The following is an 18,898-nucleotide window of genomic DNA, read 5'->3' on the forward strand; positions in this document are numbered from 1 at the left end:
GGGTACATAAGAACAGCCATACTGGGTCGAATGTAAAGAGGATTGGAAACCCTGAAACATCATTTCCAATATTATGGTAGAGTTCTATGTCATTTCTTCCACAGTTTCTCGCTTCCAGTGTATTTTTTTTCGATCTTCTCTTGCTTGTGCTAAGTCTCAGAAATGTCCCAATGTTTCTGTCATTGTAAAATCCTAATTTGGTTCGGTAGCTTGCTTTTTCGCTGGTGAGTTTATTGGATCAGTGGGGGAAAGGAGACAAAGCTTAGTGTGAATGCAGCTGTTAGTTAGGTCTGCATGATGTGTCCATTTGAAACAAGGTTTTCACCAACGGAGTCAGCAGAACTGTAGGAGCTACAAGCCCACTGGTTGCATCAGTGCCCTGAAATTAATAGGGATTGTCTATCCGCATAAAAAAAGAACCTGTACATTCTCAAGATGAGAGATGCATGAATTGTAAACAATGTTCATTTAACCATAGAATTATGATTCAGTTAGTGCATTATCTATTTAGTTTTTATTTCGTGCAGTTTCAAATGCAGCTTTGAAGTGTCCCGAAATAGCAAGTATTTAGTTTGGGATTTGAAAAGTACAGCAGAAGATTTAGCCACACATTTTCCTATAACATTAAATAGGTCAGGGGTTTGTTACAGGAGTGGGTGGGTGAGATTCTGTGGCCTGCGTTATGCAGGAGGTCAGACTAGACGATCATAATGGTCACTTCTGACCTTAAAGTCTATGATTCTATGCAATACATATATCTATGTCTCCGAGACTGCTTTCAGAATCTCAGACATAGGCTTTTTGTCTCCATCGCCATGAAGGTCGGTGTGGGTGTGTGTGCGTACGCAGATAGTTTCTGCTTTGGTTTTTTTGTAGTGTGCATGGCACACCTGAACTGCAGAGACCTGGCCCTTCCTTCACAATGTCCCTCCGTTGCCGTTGCCTCTTTCCTTACTTTCTTCATCCCTTTTTCGTCACAGGCATATTTGGAGATGGATCAAAGCCAGAATTATTTTTGTCTGCACACTTCTAAACTTTGGAAATTTAGATAAAATCCAATGCACCTCTCACTGAGGTTCTGTAAATCTCATCCGCTGAAGTTTTGTAGAACTAAATTCTCTCCAGATTTTATGAGAGAGAGAGAGAGCCAATCTTGTCTTGTTAATATATGCTGTGTAAATGCCAGGGGTACAACCAGAATTTTCCTAAGGAGGGGGCCCAGAGCTCTCATTCCCCTGCCTTGCACCCAGCCCCAAGCTCTCTCCCCTGCTGTTCCCTTATACCCAGTTCCGAGCTGTCTCTCACTGCCTTTGCACTCAGACCCGTGCTCTCTCTCCTGAACTCAGCTCCGCACAGACTCCCTTCCTGCTGCCCCACACTGATCCTGGGCTTTTTCCCAGGCATTACCCCACACCCAGTTGCAAGCTCTTCCCTCTGCACTCACCCCCATGGTCTCTCCTCCCCACATGCAGCCCCATGCTCTTCCCTTGATCGTGCCCCACACCCAGCTCTGAGCTCGCCCCCCTGCACCACAGCCAACCCTAAGCTGTTTACCCAGAGAGGTGGTCTGGCTGAATTGCACCATCCTTACCAGGGTCCAGGCCATTCTGGGAGCCCTAAGCCCCATCCTCCTTCTGCATCTACCCTTCCTCTGAAGCACCAAAGCCCAGATCCAGTCCTCCCACTTTCCTGGGGACTGGGCGTTTCTGGGGCCCCCTATTCTGCTTCTCCCCAGGGGCTGGGGGACCGAGTGCCCCTGGATGCTGAAGAACTGCACACATGGGAGACCAAGCAGACACAGGGGTCACAAGGCTACTCAAATTTGGCCCAGCTGCCCCTCCATCATTGCCCAAACTGCAACTTCAAAGCACTGTCTATACAGCTATTTTTAGAGTGCCAGCATGAGCCTGCTAATCAAAGTCTGTCTATCTGGACTGAGATTCTCATTCTTGCTCCTGCCAAAATGCTGTGTAGACATGTCCCAAGATGTTTGTTAGCTTGGCTGGAATTGAATGCACATTAATAAGTAAAGCATCCTCTCCGAAACCAATGGACCTGCCATCAACCGGGTATTTTTAAAGTACTTTTGACCAGAGTGTGGAGTGAAGGTGTTGCAGCAAGTGCCCGGGTTAAATTTTGCGGTTTAGTTAATGTACATATCTTTTAAAGTGCACAGCAAATGAGGCAGGTTTCACTTTGCAAGATATGGTGTAAATTTAGGCAAATTACTAATTTTTCAGTTCATTTGTAAAGTGGGGCTACTTTGCACACATTTTCTGTAAAGAACTTTGGTATCTACCAATGAACAAGTGCCAAATATTATTATCAGGTAAAATGTTAGGGTTTATCAAAGGCTTTTCACTAGTTTTATGTGTTTATGCCTGTTCTTCTTGCTCCAAACAAAGTCCATACACTATGCAGAGTCAAAAATTCACCTCGTTCCTGGCATTTGGCTTTATTAATAAAGAAAATATCATACAATTAACCCAGAGCCTTCTCTCCAGGCTTGGTGGTCTTCTAGGACTCCTACCACAGGACTGCTCAGCTCACCCCCTAGATCCTCTCTGTGGAGAGCCACTCCCACCTTCCTTATATTTAAGTGGGGGTAGCAAACCATCTGAGACACTGAGTCAGCAGAGCCCACTTAACCCTTTTGCATCAGGACAGCATCTGCTGACTAGGTTGGGTAATTCAGGCAAACACCGACAACCTATTACAGTTTAGCTTACTGGTCTATTTTAGCAGCCACTCTGCATCAATTGCATGGGATACTGGGTCAATGTAAATGCAGATCCCATGTTTCCACCCCTCTCCTGGGTCTCCTTGCAGCCATCCACACTGGCCTATGTGGAACTGGTGCAGAGACCTGAGTTAAGGTGACATAGGGAAGGAATCAAGGTTCCTACACCATGGTTTGTATTTACTGTACTACACGGAGGGTTATAATGCTATCTAGCAAATAGCTGTATATGGGTAAATTCAGTTTAAAAAAACTGTATTAAAAAACATTTAGGTTGCAAAGTGAAATACTTAAAAGTCAGGAAGTGGTGTGGTAAAGTTAAGTTTGTGTGCTTAACCTTAAATCTGCTCTCTTCTATATATGTATTATAATGTAGTATATATTATTACATAATGATACAATAGATCTCACAACATTTCAAATAAAGCCTTAGAGTCCCTCTTGCAGCATGTTGTAAAAATAAATGCTACTCTTCCTCTGGGATACTGTCACATTGTTTCTCAGATTATGCAATATAATACCACAGTATGTTAGACAGTATTGTGTTTTAAATATTAGAGATGCACCAAGTGACTCTGTAGGCAGTAGCCTACCTTAAACTTCTAATTGCCCTTCGTTATAGCCTGTGGCACAGAGCTACTGGCTCTTCTGTTCAGGAAGATGTTGAGAGCTGTGTTTGCCTGCTGCTTCACGAGCCCTTGTAAATACACACACACGTACACACGCACTTTCTCTCTCTCACTCCCTCTAATACACATGCATTTACACACTTCGGCATATTTTTAGAATATCTCCTGGAAGACTCTCGCTGTTCTGCTGGGTATGATTGTCTGATGTTTTTCTTACCAGGTACTTGTATAGTTCAGCCTTATTTAAACACTGTTATCTCTTTGATCAAAGTCTATAACCTGACATTTGAGCTGGAAGGGAAGGGTGGGAGGAATCTATCAAGTACATATATATTTAAACGTATGCTGCTGTCTCTGTATGTGTGCCGGGATTCAAATGTATTTACTTCAGTGAAATCAACTTCAGTGAAATCTTGCAAGTGCAGATTAAGCATTGGCTTTTTTAGCAAAAGCTCTAAAAATGGAATATTATGATTCAAGTATTGTCTATAGAATTAAACAATTTATAGTGAAGTTGTTTTGAAACTATTTTAAGTTGAAGACATAAAAATAAATTTCCAGTGCTTTCTTTTTAAACCCCCATCTCACTTGATGATCAGAATTTTCAAATGCTGGGCTGAATGAATGTAGAATTATTTTAGTATGGCTTGGATTTACATTAATCACTAAATCATGTTATCTAGAGCTTTGTATGCGTCTGTTGGGGGTTGGCACTAACCTACTACGCCAGATGAACTGTAGACCATTATAGCATTGCTATAGAACTTAAAACAATTTTCAGAGTTTTTCATTAGGCTGATGCAAGACAAGTAGCTTCTGCAAAATTCAAATAATATGGGAATAAGTTGCAAGATGAAACTTGCTTGCCACACCTTTCCTCTACAATTCTGTTTTCTCTTGCTGAGTTTTAAATATAGTTTTAAGGGGAACATTTTGATTTATTTTAAAGTTGGTCCCTTTGGATTAGGTATTTGTCAATGGACAAGGAGGAAGAACATCCTCCTGCTGGATTTATTAATATTCAGTTCATATTTCAAGTAATTAACATGAATTTTGTCTGTCTGACTTTTGTCTAACTGGTTTTACATGATGGTCTGAAAGATGTCTTGTTTCATATTTAAATTTATATTGCTCTCATTTTACATGCTGTACAAGAAGCAGGCAGAAGTGTACAGAAGAATTTAACTAAAGGATTCTCCTGTCTTTTCATGTTACTTTTTACACTTCAGCTAAATACCAGGAATCATTATAATTTAGCACATTTAAATATTACTTTTCTCCTACATAGATAGAGTACCTCCACTGATTTCTGTTAAATTCAGTTTTACTGACTGGCTGGCTGCACACACACACACACACACACACACACTCTGCTCTGCCATATCTCAGTTACAGCGTAGTCCTACCCAGGGTCATTACAATGTACACATTACATATTTCTAGCAAACATGAAAATGAATCAAACAGAAGTAGAGATAAACAGAGATAGATTGGAGCCTGGCGGGGGCATAAAAAGCGGTAAGCTGACTGACCACTGGACTAGTCTTCCTAGTTTCGTATAAGCACTGTTTTCCCTTCGCCACCCTAGAGCAGCAGGACCCCATGAAGTGAAAAATTAAACAACTAATAGGAGTAAAGTTTAGTGGAACAATTATTTGGTATCAATCCAAAACTAATTGTTTCTGAAGAGATGTTTAAACCAATGTCAGTGCAAGGCAAGAGTTCTTGGCCTATGGCCAGCACCTTTGTAATGCATATTAGCTCAGATGAGGAGTACTTAAAAGTTAGAGACAGAGAGAGAGAAAGAGAGCATTTTCTCACTGCTCATGCTGCATTGGATTGTATTCTCCTCCTTGCTGAGACCAGCTGAATACCTGTGCGGTGCTTCCTTAACGTGAGTTTTGCCAAGGCTGACAGAAGGTTCTGCTCTTTTTTCAGGTGGACTATCAGCTGTTGATCCCTCTGCTGACAGTAAAAACAGATATGCCAATTGCTCGCTGCCATTAACAATGACCATGACCCTTCATACCAAAAACTCTGGAGTTGCCCTGCTGCACCAGATTCAAGGCACTGAACTGGAGACTTTGAGCAGACCTCAGCTGAAGATTCCCCTGGATCGGTCGCTCAGTGAGATGTACGTGGAGAGCAACAAGACAGGGGTTTTTAACTACCCAGAAGGCACCACTTATGACTTTGGCACTGCCGCTCCGGTGTACAGCTCTACTAGCCTCAGTTATGCCCCGGTTTCTGAATCATTTGGGTCCAGCAGCCTGGGAGGGTTTCATTCCCTGAACAATGTCCCTCCAAGCCCCATGGTATTCTTACAAACGGCTCCACAGCTCTCACCCTTCATCCATCACCACAACCAACAGGTACCCTACTACCTTGAAAATGATCAGAGCAGCTTTGGGATGAGAGAAGCTGGCCCTCCAACCTTCTACAGGTAAATCCTACCTTTGATTTATTTGAACAGGATATGCTAAACAGGATATAGAGAAGCCCAAAGAATTGTCTCTGTATAAAGGGCCATGTAGTGTGATCAATTGAGTCACCAGTGAATAATTAGACTGTAAATGATACTGTGGAGTAAACAAAATAGCTGTTGTGACTGTTGAGTAATTGTTGCTGTAAATGTTAGAAAGTGTACGTACATGAAAAATAAGTCTGATAATGAACATAAATGTGACCTGGGAAAAACAAGTCTAGAATAATAATCTGCAAAAGAATGGAAAACAGGAAGAAAAAATACATGAAATAAAAATGAGAATCTGAAATACACTAGAAGGGATTTCTCCACCACCTTTGTCAAGTTCAGAGCCGGTGTAAGTGATAGTTTGAGTCTGTAGCAAAAGGCTCTTTTCTTGGCTGCCTATACAATGCTATGGGTGGCTTATACAAGAAGCTGTTCAGAAACTCAGTATCCTTCTTAGCAAAACTGTTATAGTCGACTTATTGACAAACAGCACTTCAATCATACAGAGCCTTTAGGAGCTGCAATAAATGCCTCATACCTGAAATGCATATTTGTGGTTGGAGAGAGATAAGGAGATATTGTTTCCCTAAAGTAGCATGTTTTATTAAAAGACAGAGTATTTTTACTTTCTTTTCTCTTTAGCTTCTTGTGTTTCTTAGTGGAACACTTCTATAAAATGTTCTATTTGGGAGTATTGGCATTCATATTTTTGCAGTTGAAGATGCATTTCAGTCCTTTTTTTGGATTAGGTAGTGGAATGTGCTGCAGAGAATTTTTAGATGGCAGAGAATATATAAAACATCTTTAAGAGATGCCAAGGTTTTTATCAGCTCTCCTTCCTCATTCTTAATTTAAAAATAAAATACCCCACCCACAAAATAAATAAATAAATCTCCACGACAAAATGAAAATATATTTTTCCTTTGTTGGGAAAATACCAGGAATGCAACACCCCTATATCCAGTCTCTCCCAAATTGTAATGTTTGGTAGCAAAATTTTGCAGGATATTGTGCTGGGTCATGTTAAAGGCGATTTCCCCCCCTTAATCTATGTCTCTGTCTCAGTTATCTGGGAGGTCTGAGCAACAAATTGCAGCTTAGGAATAATTACTGCTTATAATATTTAGGGCTAGATTCTTGCATCCTAACTCTATTGGATAGTAAATTACTTCAGGGGGATTGTTCACAGGGTAAAATAATACTCAGTATGAGTAAGAATCAGGCCACAAATCAGAGAGGAAGAGTGAAGTTTTGAAAAGGATTTGTATAACAGATGGAACCAGAAGCAGCACCTTTTAAAAAAATCATAGAGTGGGGTTACAATAAACTTGCTATTGATGGTCTGTACTGATTATCTCACATTGACAGCCATGGTAGTGACTTGAACTAAGTTAGAGAAAGCAGTGCTGTTTCTATCTCTGTAGGGCTGTACTTGGTAGGATATTGCCCTGAAAACACTAAACTTTAGCTCTTTTTTCCTTTTGGGCACAGACCAAATCACAAATATCCCATCAAATAAAATAATTTTAATAGTACTCAATTTATGAAGTTATTTAAAGATAAAATCAGGAGTTAAAGCACAGGCATTTCCAAAAGGCTGTAGAGGGCACAAATTCCACATACCCCCAGTTTGCTTTACTCATTTCAGTAGTCCCATTGAGTTCAATGGGATTAGATGAGTAAGGAGAGCAACATTTAATCCTCTGGTGTAATAGTGTTGTATGATTGTGTTGGAGAGTCATAATATTTGCAATGGAGCATCACAATAACATTATGGTTTAGGAATGCAAATGCTGCATTCTCTGAGGCCAAATCAGCTGGAGCAGTAACTATTTAATAATTACTTACAATAAGTAGGAGATGGAGGTGTATTCTGCCATGCACTGCCCCACTTTAACACATGGCTAAAATGTTAGAAATTTTCCTCCTCCTCACGCTCTGATTGAAGAAGTTAAATACAAATTATACTATATTTAATTAGCATGACGTTTTGCATGTATACAAATAGACCTATGAATGTATTCAGTATCACTTATATTTGATTTTTTAATTAATTTTTCCTTGTGATTTTCAATACATTTCCACTGAGAAATAGTTCCTCTGAATTTCACTGCATGCTAATGACATATTGTATGTCTAGTACTGGATACTATCTTTTCTTATCGTACAAAGGTAGTATGTTCAAATCATGGGTGAAGAGTAGCCGTGGTTAATCTTTTAATTTTCTTAGAATTTTTGCATGTTTTATTGTCTTTTCACTATTTTCAGTACTTAATTTATCAAATATTACTGTGTATTTTCATGAAAATATTGTAATTTATATTTTGTGTGTATGAGTACCTGGCTATCGACTAAGAAAATGACTTTAACTGATCTCAGTTTTTATATTTGATTTTGCTGTAAAAATTTTCACTGTACTTTGCAATAGGTTTCTATCTCATTCAGAAAACACCAGAGGAGCCCTCCAGTGGCTAACTTAACACCTGTAAATCCCCAGAGACAGCAACAGATTAATTCCTTTCTGTTGCCCTATTAGAAAACTAAAAGTTTACTCCACTGGCCTTGCACCTTCTAAGGGTCAGAAATAAACACTTGTCTGTCCTCTGTTTGGCTGGGGAGCTGGCTCCAAATTCAGCACAAGCTCACACAAAACCAGACTGGACCTAGTACCCAGTCAATTATGGAGCCACTTATTTGTCAGTAGCAAAACACAAGACCAAGTCCAGTCAATACAGTAGAGGAAACATTCTATGAAAAAGCATCTGTGCATCACTAACACAGTCTTTGTCTTTCTCTCTCTCAAATGGAGCCGGAATGCTTTTTGGTGCCTCAAGCCTAGAGCATAGGTTAATATGGATAAAGTATCTTTTTAATTTTGCAGATGCGTAATATCTCCAAATCTTATTAAGGGTGAATTATTATAAAATGTCTCTTGGCTATTTCCCATCAGTGTGATCATGTTAATTCTTTACACTTTCCTAAAATGGTCCAAAAAATGACAAAGATACATTGATCCCCATCCTGCTGGAGTTCATAAATCCCTACACAGGGTATCAGAATTTGGAAGAAGAGAGTTGGCCCTACTAGCCTAAGCTGTTTTCTTTAGCTTGAACCACTTCAGTGGCTAAACCTTATGGATGTTTATATAGGGAGCGGAATTTTTAAAAGTACCACAGTATATGCAAAATCCAAGGATAAAATGTTTCCTTTTCTTTTTAAATATAGCGTGGTATGCTCTATATAAGGGAATATCCATGTAGCTGACTCTTTTCTGTGGAAAGTTTCCTTTTGATTTCACAGTTGGCATTAGGCATCCATAATATAGGAATGCTGATGTTATGTCCTGAACACCAGGACTGGTTCTGTTTATAGAGTCCTCCTATACCTGTCAATTTTGCAAAAATGGCCAATAGAGGAAGAATGGCCCCATGCTTCCCTATGTTATAGGGGTGTTGTGAGAATAAATCCATTAGGGATTGTGAGGTGCTCTGATTTTATGGTGATGGGGGCCATAAAAGTACCTAAGAGATCTCTATCTACTAGTTCTTCTTTGAGTATGTGTCAGTGTGGGTCCCACTCTAGGTGCACTTATGCCCCATGCACTCAAGATTGGATTGTTTTTAATAGCAGTGCCCACTGGGGCTGCTCATGTGCCCTGTGCCTCCTTGTGTTCCTCTGAAAGACCACAAAGGGTGGTGCACACACAACCCTCCCCGAGCTATCTTACTGCTTGCCAGACTTCACCTGTGGCCCCTTTAAGTCTGTCCTTCTGTGAAACAGCCAATAGACAAGAAGATCTTAGTATCCCATCCTATCATAGCAGAGCTGGCTGGCGGTTAGAATTCAAACATATAGAAAGGAGTCCCCTTTTCATTCCACTCCCTGACAAAGACACTAATCATAGACGGACTGGGGAGTTCACTTGGGCCATTTACAAATCCAGGAACCGTGGTTCCCGAGCGACATGGAGCTACACATAAATAAACTAGAGCTCAGAACCATAAGACTGCCATACATGACATTCCTACTGGGCCGCCAAAACTCAATTGTGCATATCTTCAAAAACCTCATGACAGCCATGCCCTACATAAATAAGAAAGGAGGGGATGAGTGATCCACACCCATTTGCCTGGAAGTCTTTGACCTCTGGAATTAGTGCCATCAGAATAGGATAACTCCAATGACCCTTTGTCTCCCAGGAGTCAGCAATAATTTAGCAGGCTTTTTGAGCAGGCTATCAGTGACTACCCATGAATAGTCCTTGCACAGATCCATCACAGAAGAGCTAGTTGATCAGTGGGGATCTCCCACACTAGACTTGTTTGCCACCAAGGACAATACAAAATGTCAGAACTTTTACTCTAGAGGAAGCCTGAGTACAGGGTCACTACTGGATGCCTTCCTCCATCAGTGGAACAGAGGCTTGCTATGCTCCTTTCTACCAATTTCCCTGATTCTGAGGGTGATTTCGAAGATAAAAAAGACAAAACCACTATCATTCTGGTAGTTCCATGTTGGCTGAGGCAGTTCTTTGCTGCCAGATCTACTGCAGATGTCTATTCAGCGTCTCATCCAGCTCCCAGACAGACTGGATCTGATCTCACAGAACCACAACCAAATGCTCCATCCAGACCTGAAGTTAGTGCACCTGAGGACTACAGATAGGGACTGCTGCCTACAGGTCCAGGAAATCCTGATAAAAAGCAGGAAGATGTCTACCATAAAAATGCACTTTTCAAAAAGAGAGGTCCTCAATAGGTTCAGGTCTTTCTGAGCTGCCTATAATACAAGCCTCAAGACTGAAGATTCTTGACTACCTATTAAACCTCTAGCAGGTTGGTCTTTTGCTCAGCTTTATTAAAATCCACTTTGCATCGATGTCAGCACGTCAGTCAGCTGTGCAATCATGCTTAGTCTTCTCTTATCCCACAGTATCAAAGTTCCTTAAAGGGTTACTACACACTTATCCCCCAGTCAGAGAACTGAGTCCTGCTTGGGACCTCAATACAGTCCTCCTGAGACTCGTGAAGTCTCGTTTTGAGCCTCCCAGAATGTTTCTTATACCACTTCGCTCTGAAGATGATCTGCCTAGTAGCTGTTACTTCAGCCAGAACAGTGAGTGAGCTCAGGCGCTTTTGGCTGACCCTCCTCTTCAACATTCCATGGGGACAAGGCAGTGCGAGACCTTACTAGAAACTTATCCCCAAAATGGTCTCAGAATTTCATATAAAGCAGTCCATCAATTTACTTGGATTCTTCCTGAAACCATATTTAGCATTGAGAAAGAAAAGAAATTACACAAACTAGATGTATCCAGGACTCTGCTTTGGAATACGCACAGGACTAAACTATTCAGACTGTCAACTCATCGATTTCTGGCTATAGCTGGGCATTCAAAAGCCAGGCTCCCTCATTTCAAAAGATATTGCCATGGATTACAGAATGTATCTCCTTTTGTTACCAGCTGACTAGTGTGCCTCATTTCATTGCAGCTCAGCTGACTCTTATGCCTGCTTCAGACATGTGCCAGTATCAGAGATCTGCTAGGTGGTGATATGGAGTAAGCCACTGACCTGTTATCAAACACGACGTCTTGGAGTTAGCTGCTAAGTCAGGTGTCATGTTCAGGAGAGCAGTTTTATAATCACTGAGGCAGCTGATACTTCTCATTCCTGCCTTCCTGAGGGGATCCAGGAAATAACCTACAAGGGATCCACAGTGATAAGTACTCAAAGAAAAAAGAATGGTCACTTACCCTACAATAACTGTGATTTGTTGAGATGCTGTAGTCAATGTAGAACCCACAACCACTCTCCATTCCAGCTTTTCAGAGTTCTTAGTTAACACAGGCTTTGAAATGTGAGGGAATGAGCGCAGCTGCCATGCCCTTTGTTCCCTTACACAGGAGCATGAGGAGGCACAGGGTACTTGTGTAGCCCCTGCTATTTTAAAAAAATCTGATCTTGTGTACATAGGGTGCACGTGCACCTACAGTGGAATCCACACTGACTACAGCATCTCGAAGAACCACAGTAACGGATGATGGCACAAAGGCAACACTGGAATTAGAGGCAGTGGCATGGTCAGAGATGATGTCACAGAGATGGCATCAGAGCTAGAAGTGGCAGCATGGCAAGAGATCATGCTGCAGAGACCGCATCATGGCTAAATGTGGTGGAGAGATGATGCAGAGGCAGTTAAAGGTGATGGCACAGAGATGGCATCACCAATAGAGACAGTGGCATGGCAAGAGATGATACAGGGGCAGTCGCAAGGTGTCTCTCGATGGAAGCCAGACAGCTCTTTTCCCTAGGGGCAGAAGATGGACCTGCCTGAGTGCATTCCTGGGCTGTGAGACTTTACTAACCACTGACCACAAACCGTGGGTAGGGTGCATGGAACGAGAAGAGGAAGAAGTGAGGAGTCAAAACAACATATGTCTTTTGGACTGTCATACCAAACTGAGGCAAAGGGCTACTCCCTAAGATGCTGAGGGGCTGGATGTTTTACCTAATATTCATTTAAACATACAAGTGATTTATTGTTGTGTTGTCCAAAAATAATGTTGAGTTCCTTTTCCCCCAATAAAGTTTTCTTTGTTTTATACACAGACTCAGTGCTTGTGAGAGGAGAAATATTGCCTATTAAAGGCATGCAGGGAAGGTATTTAGTTCTTCCAAGATTTCAGGAAGGGGCTGGAGCTGGTAGTATTTAGTTTTAAGAGGAACCCCTGGATATTTGAACCTGACCCCTTCTGCTGCCAACAACACCTGGCAGAAGGGTTACGTGTTTAAGTTCCATGGTTTTATGATGTAGTTTAATGTGAATAAATAGTGCAGTTGCAGTTTTGATCAGCAATTGGAGCCTAACAGCAACAGGAGAAAATTAAATGTTTTTGTTAAGGCGGGCAGCATTTTCCTCTCCTAGTAAGAAAATCTGCAGAAAAGGAAAAGGAACTGGAGAAAGAGTTAGAAGGCATCAGCAGTGTAGGAGAGCAGCTAGGTGTCCAGTTAGTATCAGTAGCAAGTAAGTATGAATGTGCATGTGTTTACTGGAGACTATACTGAGTTTAAAAACACTGCACCTGATTCTGCTCTACTCACGTAAATTTAGAATAACTCCATTCAGTTCTATTGGGAGAGGTTCCCTCCCCATTTGAGGTTAAATTCCTTTTGTGTTTGTAAGCAACACGTCACTTAACGTGCCATACTTGCAAGTAGCAAGTAAATTTGTCAAAGGTTGTTCCTAGTGTTCCAGATGGTTTTAGCAAAACCTGCCATTTTCCCTGGTTTCCTTGCAACTGGCCAGGCTCTTCCTGACTTATTAGGTGCTGTATGACATAGCTGTGCCTGTGCTCAGCCTGAATACGCTGCCTTTTTCATTGCTGACTGCTTCAGTGTTGATTTGCTCCAGCCACCACAGGATTTTGGAGCACGGTCTGGGATGTGGATGTCCTATAATTCCCTGTGCAACAGCGTGGCAAATTCAGTTAAGAAGTGGCAGGCAGATAGAGTGGCAGAAGATTTGGTCCCAGCACTAGAAACAGGTGCATCTGACAGTAAAATGGGTGGGAAGTTGCAATGGCAGTAGCAGCAGGAGTGAACGCAGCAATATTATTCAGGACCCAAGGTCTCCCAAGCCCCACCCCTCTCTCTGGCATTTCCTACTGTCTAGCTTAGGTGGCTAAGTGTGCTGGCTATTGTGAATCCCATTCTTAGGTGTCTAACTTTCTCCATGCATTGTGCAGGGAGTGTGGTCTCCTAACTCAGGATTGTGAATTCCACCTGGGCATCAAGGAGCCTAAAAGTTAGGTGCTACGACACTCAAGTCTCTTCATGATTCGAGCTCCTGATGTCCAAAGAAAAATAAATTAAAATACGTGACCAATGTTTATGTTTTGGTTACACTTTGAACCCAATTGTCAGAGCCCTGTTTCAAACCATGTGCCACAGAATCCTTTGTATCAGCAGTATTCCCTTAAAATTACAGTAGTAGTTGCAAAGAACTAGGTGTGCCTGGAGCAGACGTGCCTACTCCAGTCATAATTTGAGTAGCTAATACCCTGAAAGCCAGCTCTACCTATTTACTTCCTTTATATAGGATTTGTCTACACTATGAACTAGGTAGCAGCAGTGGAGGCATAACTGAGCTGTGCTGAGTACAAACCTGCCTGAAAACCGTGGGTATGGCCTTGGCACAGCACAGCCGTGCCTCTGCTGCTGCTTCTCATGCTCCCCCAACTACGGTACTATTTCTATTTGCACTACCTCTCATCGAGCTACTCTGAGTATCTGGACAAGAGCAGGGAATCACATCCCTAGCTCGCAATATAGACATAGCCAAAGTGGAATAGCACCCCTTCATAAGCAAAAATGATTACTATAAGCAAGAAAAAATGTGCATGCCACTAATGTGTAAGTTCCTGTAGCTCTCTTATTACCTGGAAATAGACTGCTTAGTGTGGATTATTTTAAATTTAAAATGTACAGATAGAGAAATATTTCTTTCTTTGTTTCATCCCCTATGAGAACTTTTGTCCCAATTTTTTGTGGCTTCTGTCCTCATTTATATCAACAGTAGGGATAAAAGAAAAGGAGTACTTGTGGCACCTTAGAGACTAACCAATTTATTTGAGCATAAGCTTTCGTGAGCTACAGCTCACTGCATCCGATGAAGTGAGCTGTAGCTCACGAAAGCTTATGCTCAAATAAATTGGTTAGTCTCTAAGGTGCCACAAGTACTCCTTTTCTTTTTGCGAATACAGACTAACACGGCTGTTACTCTGAAACAGTAGGGATATGCATGCCAAATTCAGCTGAATCTTCAAAATCTGAGAGGATGATTCAGACATGGTTAATGGAAAAAGGTGGCGTGATAAAAAGCCAGATAAAAGCAAATGCAACATAAAGTTATGTAACTGAATGTTCTTCATGATAAGCATCTGAGATATCAGTACATTTGGAATAGGTATAGGTGTGTGCATGAGGCACACACAACGCTAGTCAAGGAAGCCAAATGTTGCTTAGAGTGGGTGGCTGAGTGCTGTTTCTTGCTGGTCCAAGTCACAAATATAACAAACAAGATGAAAAAATAGGAAACACATCAGAGAATACTACAAAGAGAATTTTTCACAAATGTCTTGGAGGCAAATTTCACTGGTTTTATGGACACAGTGAATTGCTAATGCTGCCTATATTGAAAGTTGCCCTATGCTTCTGATTTTAAGACCCTGTTTTCAGTTGCTTATAATTTTGTCAAACTTCAACTGTTCAGGCTGAAATTTTCTGTGCCAGGTGTCTGCCTCAAGCTGATTTTTTTCTTTTTTAAAGTTTCAGCCAAAATGGTTCAGCTGTTTTTGAGAATGAGGGGAAAATACCCTATTTTGCCTGTGTTAAAATGGTCTTGTTTGGTTTTTGTTTTCTTTTTTTAATTGAGACGCTCTCGTGCCTCCATGCCGTAGAACAGTTTGGCAGTGGGAGGTCACCCTGGTGTCAGAGACGTGCTTTTTTGCTTTTCCCAGGAAATCCTGCCCAAATTTGGCCAAGTTTTAAGCCTTTTAAAAATCTCAGTTTGAACATACTCAGTAGACATTTGTTAGAGTTTGCCAGTTAGATTCTCTGAAGATTTCATCTGCACGGAGCATGCTGCATCACCTCGTAGCTCCTATATGCTGACTGGACTGTGTATGCATCACCCCAACAGAGCGACTGAGCACGTGCCATCCCAGGGCAGCTGGGGCTGTGCAGAACTTTCACTGCAATTACTACTCCTGCCTGATGCCGGTCACTGTGGTATCAGGCCACAGAAACTGATATTTGGAAGACCGTCTCTCTTGTATTCTTAAGACCCTCCTCCTGGCCCAGCCAGCATGGAAGAAGCAGCCTGACTCAATACAGATGAGTCAAGAGGTGGACTGGGTGGGGGGCACAGAGAGAGAGTAGATTGGTACAAGGAGTGTGGGGGGCGAGGGAAGGGAGACTCTGATTGGGTTGGTGTGGAAACTGGGAATAGGAGATCAGGTGAGGAGACTGTGAATGACTGGGTAAGGTGACTGAGAGCTAGGAGCTGGTGTGTGGGGTGGATGGGTGGAAAGACTAAGATTGGATGAGGAGCGGGAGGGAGACTGGGTCTGACTGGGCAAGGAGACTGGGATACGGAGCCCAGGAAGGAGTCTGGGACTTTGACAGGGAGTGTGGAGAACGAGACCTGGACTGGGTGAGCAAGGGCACTGGGATGAGTAGCTGAGGGGAGAAAGAGACAGAACTCGGGACAGGTTCAGGCTAGAGAGTACAGGAGTCAGGTTTGGGGGGAACAGGGGTACTATTGGGTCTGTGCCCATTAGAGTACATTCTCTTCCAGAGCCTGGAATGGAAACCAAGATTCCTGAGTGAGTCTCACCATTCTTCTGCTGTCACCAAATATCTGTGAAACCGATTGGCAAAGTGTATGTTTTATCTCCCTTTAGTGTTGGTCCTACATGGAGGATGATGACCTACTAGTGTTATCAGTTATTTCATTAGCCCAAGTGGCAGAAGTCTGTGCAGTGGATCTGATGTCCCATTTAGCTGTCAATATGATTCCATGTGTAGAATTTCTGTTTTTCAATTACTTTTAAAAAAAGAACCCTAGGCAAATATACACAATTAATAGAATGTTAAGATTGCAAAGTTTACAAAAATTAGAAAATGTCTGACTTAAGGTTGCCCATGCAACCGTAATTTGGCCCCCTTGTGATATCCATATTTAAGGCTATGATTTTGTCACAGAGGTTGCGGAAGTCACGGAATCCGTGACTTCCAAAGACCTCTGTGACTTCAGCCTGCAGGCAGCTGGGAGCTGTAAGATCCTGCCAGCGGCCTGGAGCTGTGGATACCCTGGCCACCCAAGGCAGCGGGGACCCACGGAGCTCCAAGCCGCCGTGGGTGGCAGGGGGCCCCCACAGCTCCCAGCTGCCATGGGCGGCAGGGGACCCCACAGCTCCTAGCTGCGGGGGATGGGGACCCTGGAGTTCCGAGCCCCCACAGGTAATAGGGGCCCCTGGAGCTCCCCCAGCCAGGCCCCAGCAGCTCCCCATTTTGTCATGGATATTTTTAGTAAAAGTCAGGGACAGGTCACAGGCTTCTGTGAATTTTTCTTTATTGCCCATGACCTGTCCCTGACTTTTACTAAAAATATCCGTGACAAAATCTTAGCCTTATCCATATTGTACTGACTTTAATTACATGATCACATATTATTTTTTCCACAGAATCCCTACATCATTCAGTGCACAGGATGGACTATGCTCTGCAGATCAATCAGGCTTGTATAGTGAATAAGGCTGTTATCTGTATGACCTCTATGTTATTTATTGCGAAAGTTGGAACGTGTGCAGTGAAAAAGGTAGAGGATTGCAGAAAGAGAAAAGATGGTCTGATGGTTAAGGCAATTGAGTACAGTTCTGGAGAATTTGATTCTAACCCAGTATCAGCTGCAAAGTTCCTAGGTGATGATGAGCAAATCACGTAAATCAGACTTTTCACAGGCGGTCACTAAGTGTGTGTTCCTCATGTTCTTTGTGTGCAGCTTGAGACAGTGTCTGATTTGCAGAAGTTCTGAGCACTCACTGTTGCAAATAGAGTCAATGGGAGCTGTGCTTTTAACATATATATAGTTCTATATGCTACTAAATACTCTGAAAATCAGGTTCTAAGCATCAAATTGGGAACCCGAAATTCAAATTCATTTTTTTACCTTAACTGTTTGTGCCTCAGTTCACCATCTGTAAAACAAGAATAACAATACCCTCTAACTTCACAGGGATGTCGTGAGAATAAATTTATAAATGTTTGTGAAACACTTAAGACACTACAATGGTGCACACCATGGAAAAGTCCAGCAGGAAATTCATAATTCTGTCTTCAGAGCAGGGTTTGAAAAGTGTGCAGAAAATAAGGCATGAGGCCACAGGTTGAATAATGAGGAAAAAATATAGAATAGCTTGCGAATTCAGTGAGACTGGTCCTAGAAATCAATGGGAAAAGCTTTGAATGCTAGTTTTAGGTAAAGTTCAATATGTATTCAAATATATATGTTCAGGTTTAATTAAGTTGTATATGGTTACTTTGTAGGGAGATGAGGGACCACTGCACAAGAACACAGTCAATATACCATCTCCTAGGCTCCCCTTGTTTCCTTCTTCTGACATGCATTCTTTGAGCCACTCTTCCCAATTTCCTTCATGCCCCAGCTCAGGTGAAGAATGTTGCATACTGTGTGTTAATGAGACTCTGAAAGTTTATTCTTAAGAATTAGATGTCTCATAATAATATTATAGTGGAGCACTAGCTCCACTATAGTTAAGGTTGAGAAACCCTTTCTGTGTAAAGGATTATTCTTCTTAGTGCTCTAAAATCCGCACAGTTACTCAGATTGCCTTGAAATTTGGTGTGCCTCATGCCTTTCTTGGGGGGGTCTACCTCACCCGCTCCACATGTGATTTGGGATGTGTGGTTTAGGTGGTATCCTGTGTGCAAGTGTGAAAGGATTGCATAAGGATAGGAAATGGTTGTTAAATCAGACAGGTGTGGTATTTTGTCGGGGAAGTAGGCTCAGTGTTTGAGCTCAGGGCAAGTGCAGCTAGTGCCTGTCTTTTACAGTGACAACATGGGTGAGGTAATATATTTCACTGGACTAACTTCTGTTGGTGAGAGAGACAAGCTTTGGAGCCAATTCTGTGTGGCTCGAAAGCTTGTCTCTTTCACCAAGAGAAGTTGGTCCAATAAAAGATATTACCTCACCCACCTTGTCTCTCTAATATCCTGGGATTGACATGGCTACAATTACACTGCATTAATTACATTGACAAGGCGGACAGTGTTATGGGTATTTTGGGGCATCGCGCAAGAGGGCAGAGTGAAGGTTGGGTGGGCGTTTGCCTTAACTCTGTATTTCCTGGCTTTCAGAAGTTTGAGTTTTGCTGAACTCGACATTCTGGAAGGGCATTAACTATCACTGGGCAGCCTCAACTCTGCGTTACTGATAGGTTTCGCCATTTAATTAATTAATTAATGATTT

At 42.0% G+C, this 18,898-nt stretch overlaps 1 protein-coding gene across 1 annotated transcript in view; it reads left to right on the plus strand.

The window, feature by feature from the left end:
- Positions 1–3,321: 3,321 nt before the first annotated feature.
- Positions 3,322–18,898, plus strand: part of ESR1 (estrogen receptor 1) — a 190,577-nt gene continuing 175,000 nt past the window's right edge. Inside the window, exons 1-2 of the mRNA XM_007060337.4 lie at positions 3,322–3,589; positions 5,308–5,812. Coding sequence (XP_007060399.2) covers positions 3,574–3,589; positions 5,308–5,812 — 521 coding nt within the window. The 5' untranslated portion in view covers positions 3,322–3,573. The remainder of the gene's footprint in view (positions 3,590–5,307; positions 5,813–18,898) is intronic.

Source organism: Chelonia mydas, chromosome 3, assembly GCF_015237465.2.
Source record: "Chelonia mydas isolate rCheMyd1 chromosome 3, rCheMyd1.pri.v2, whole genome shotgun sequence".
Taxonomy (NCBI): domain Eukaryota; kingdom Metazoa; phylum Chordata; order Testudines; family Cheloniidae; genus Chelonia; species Chelonia mydas.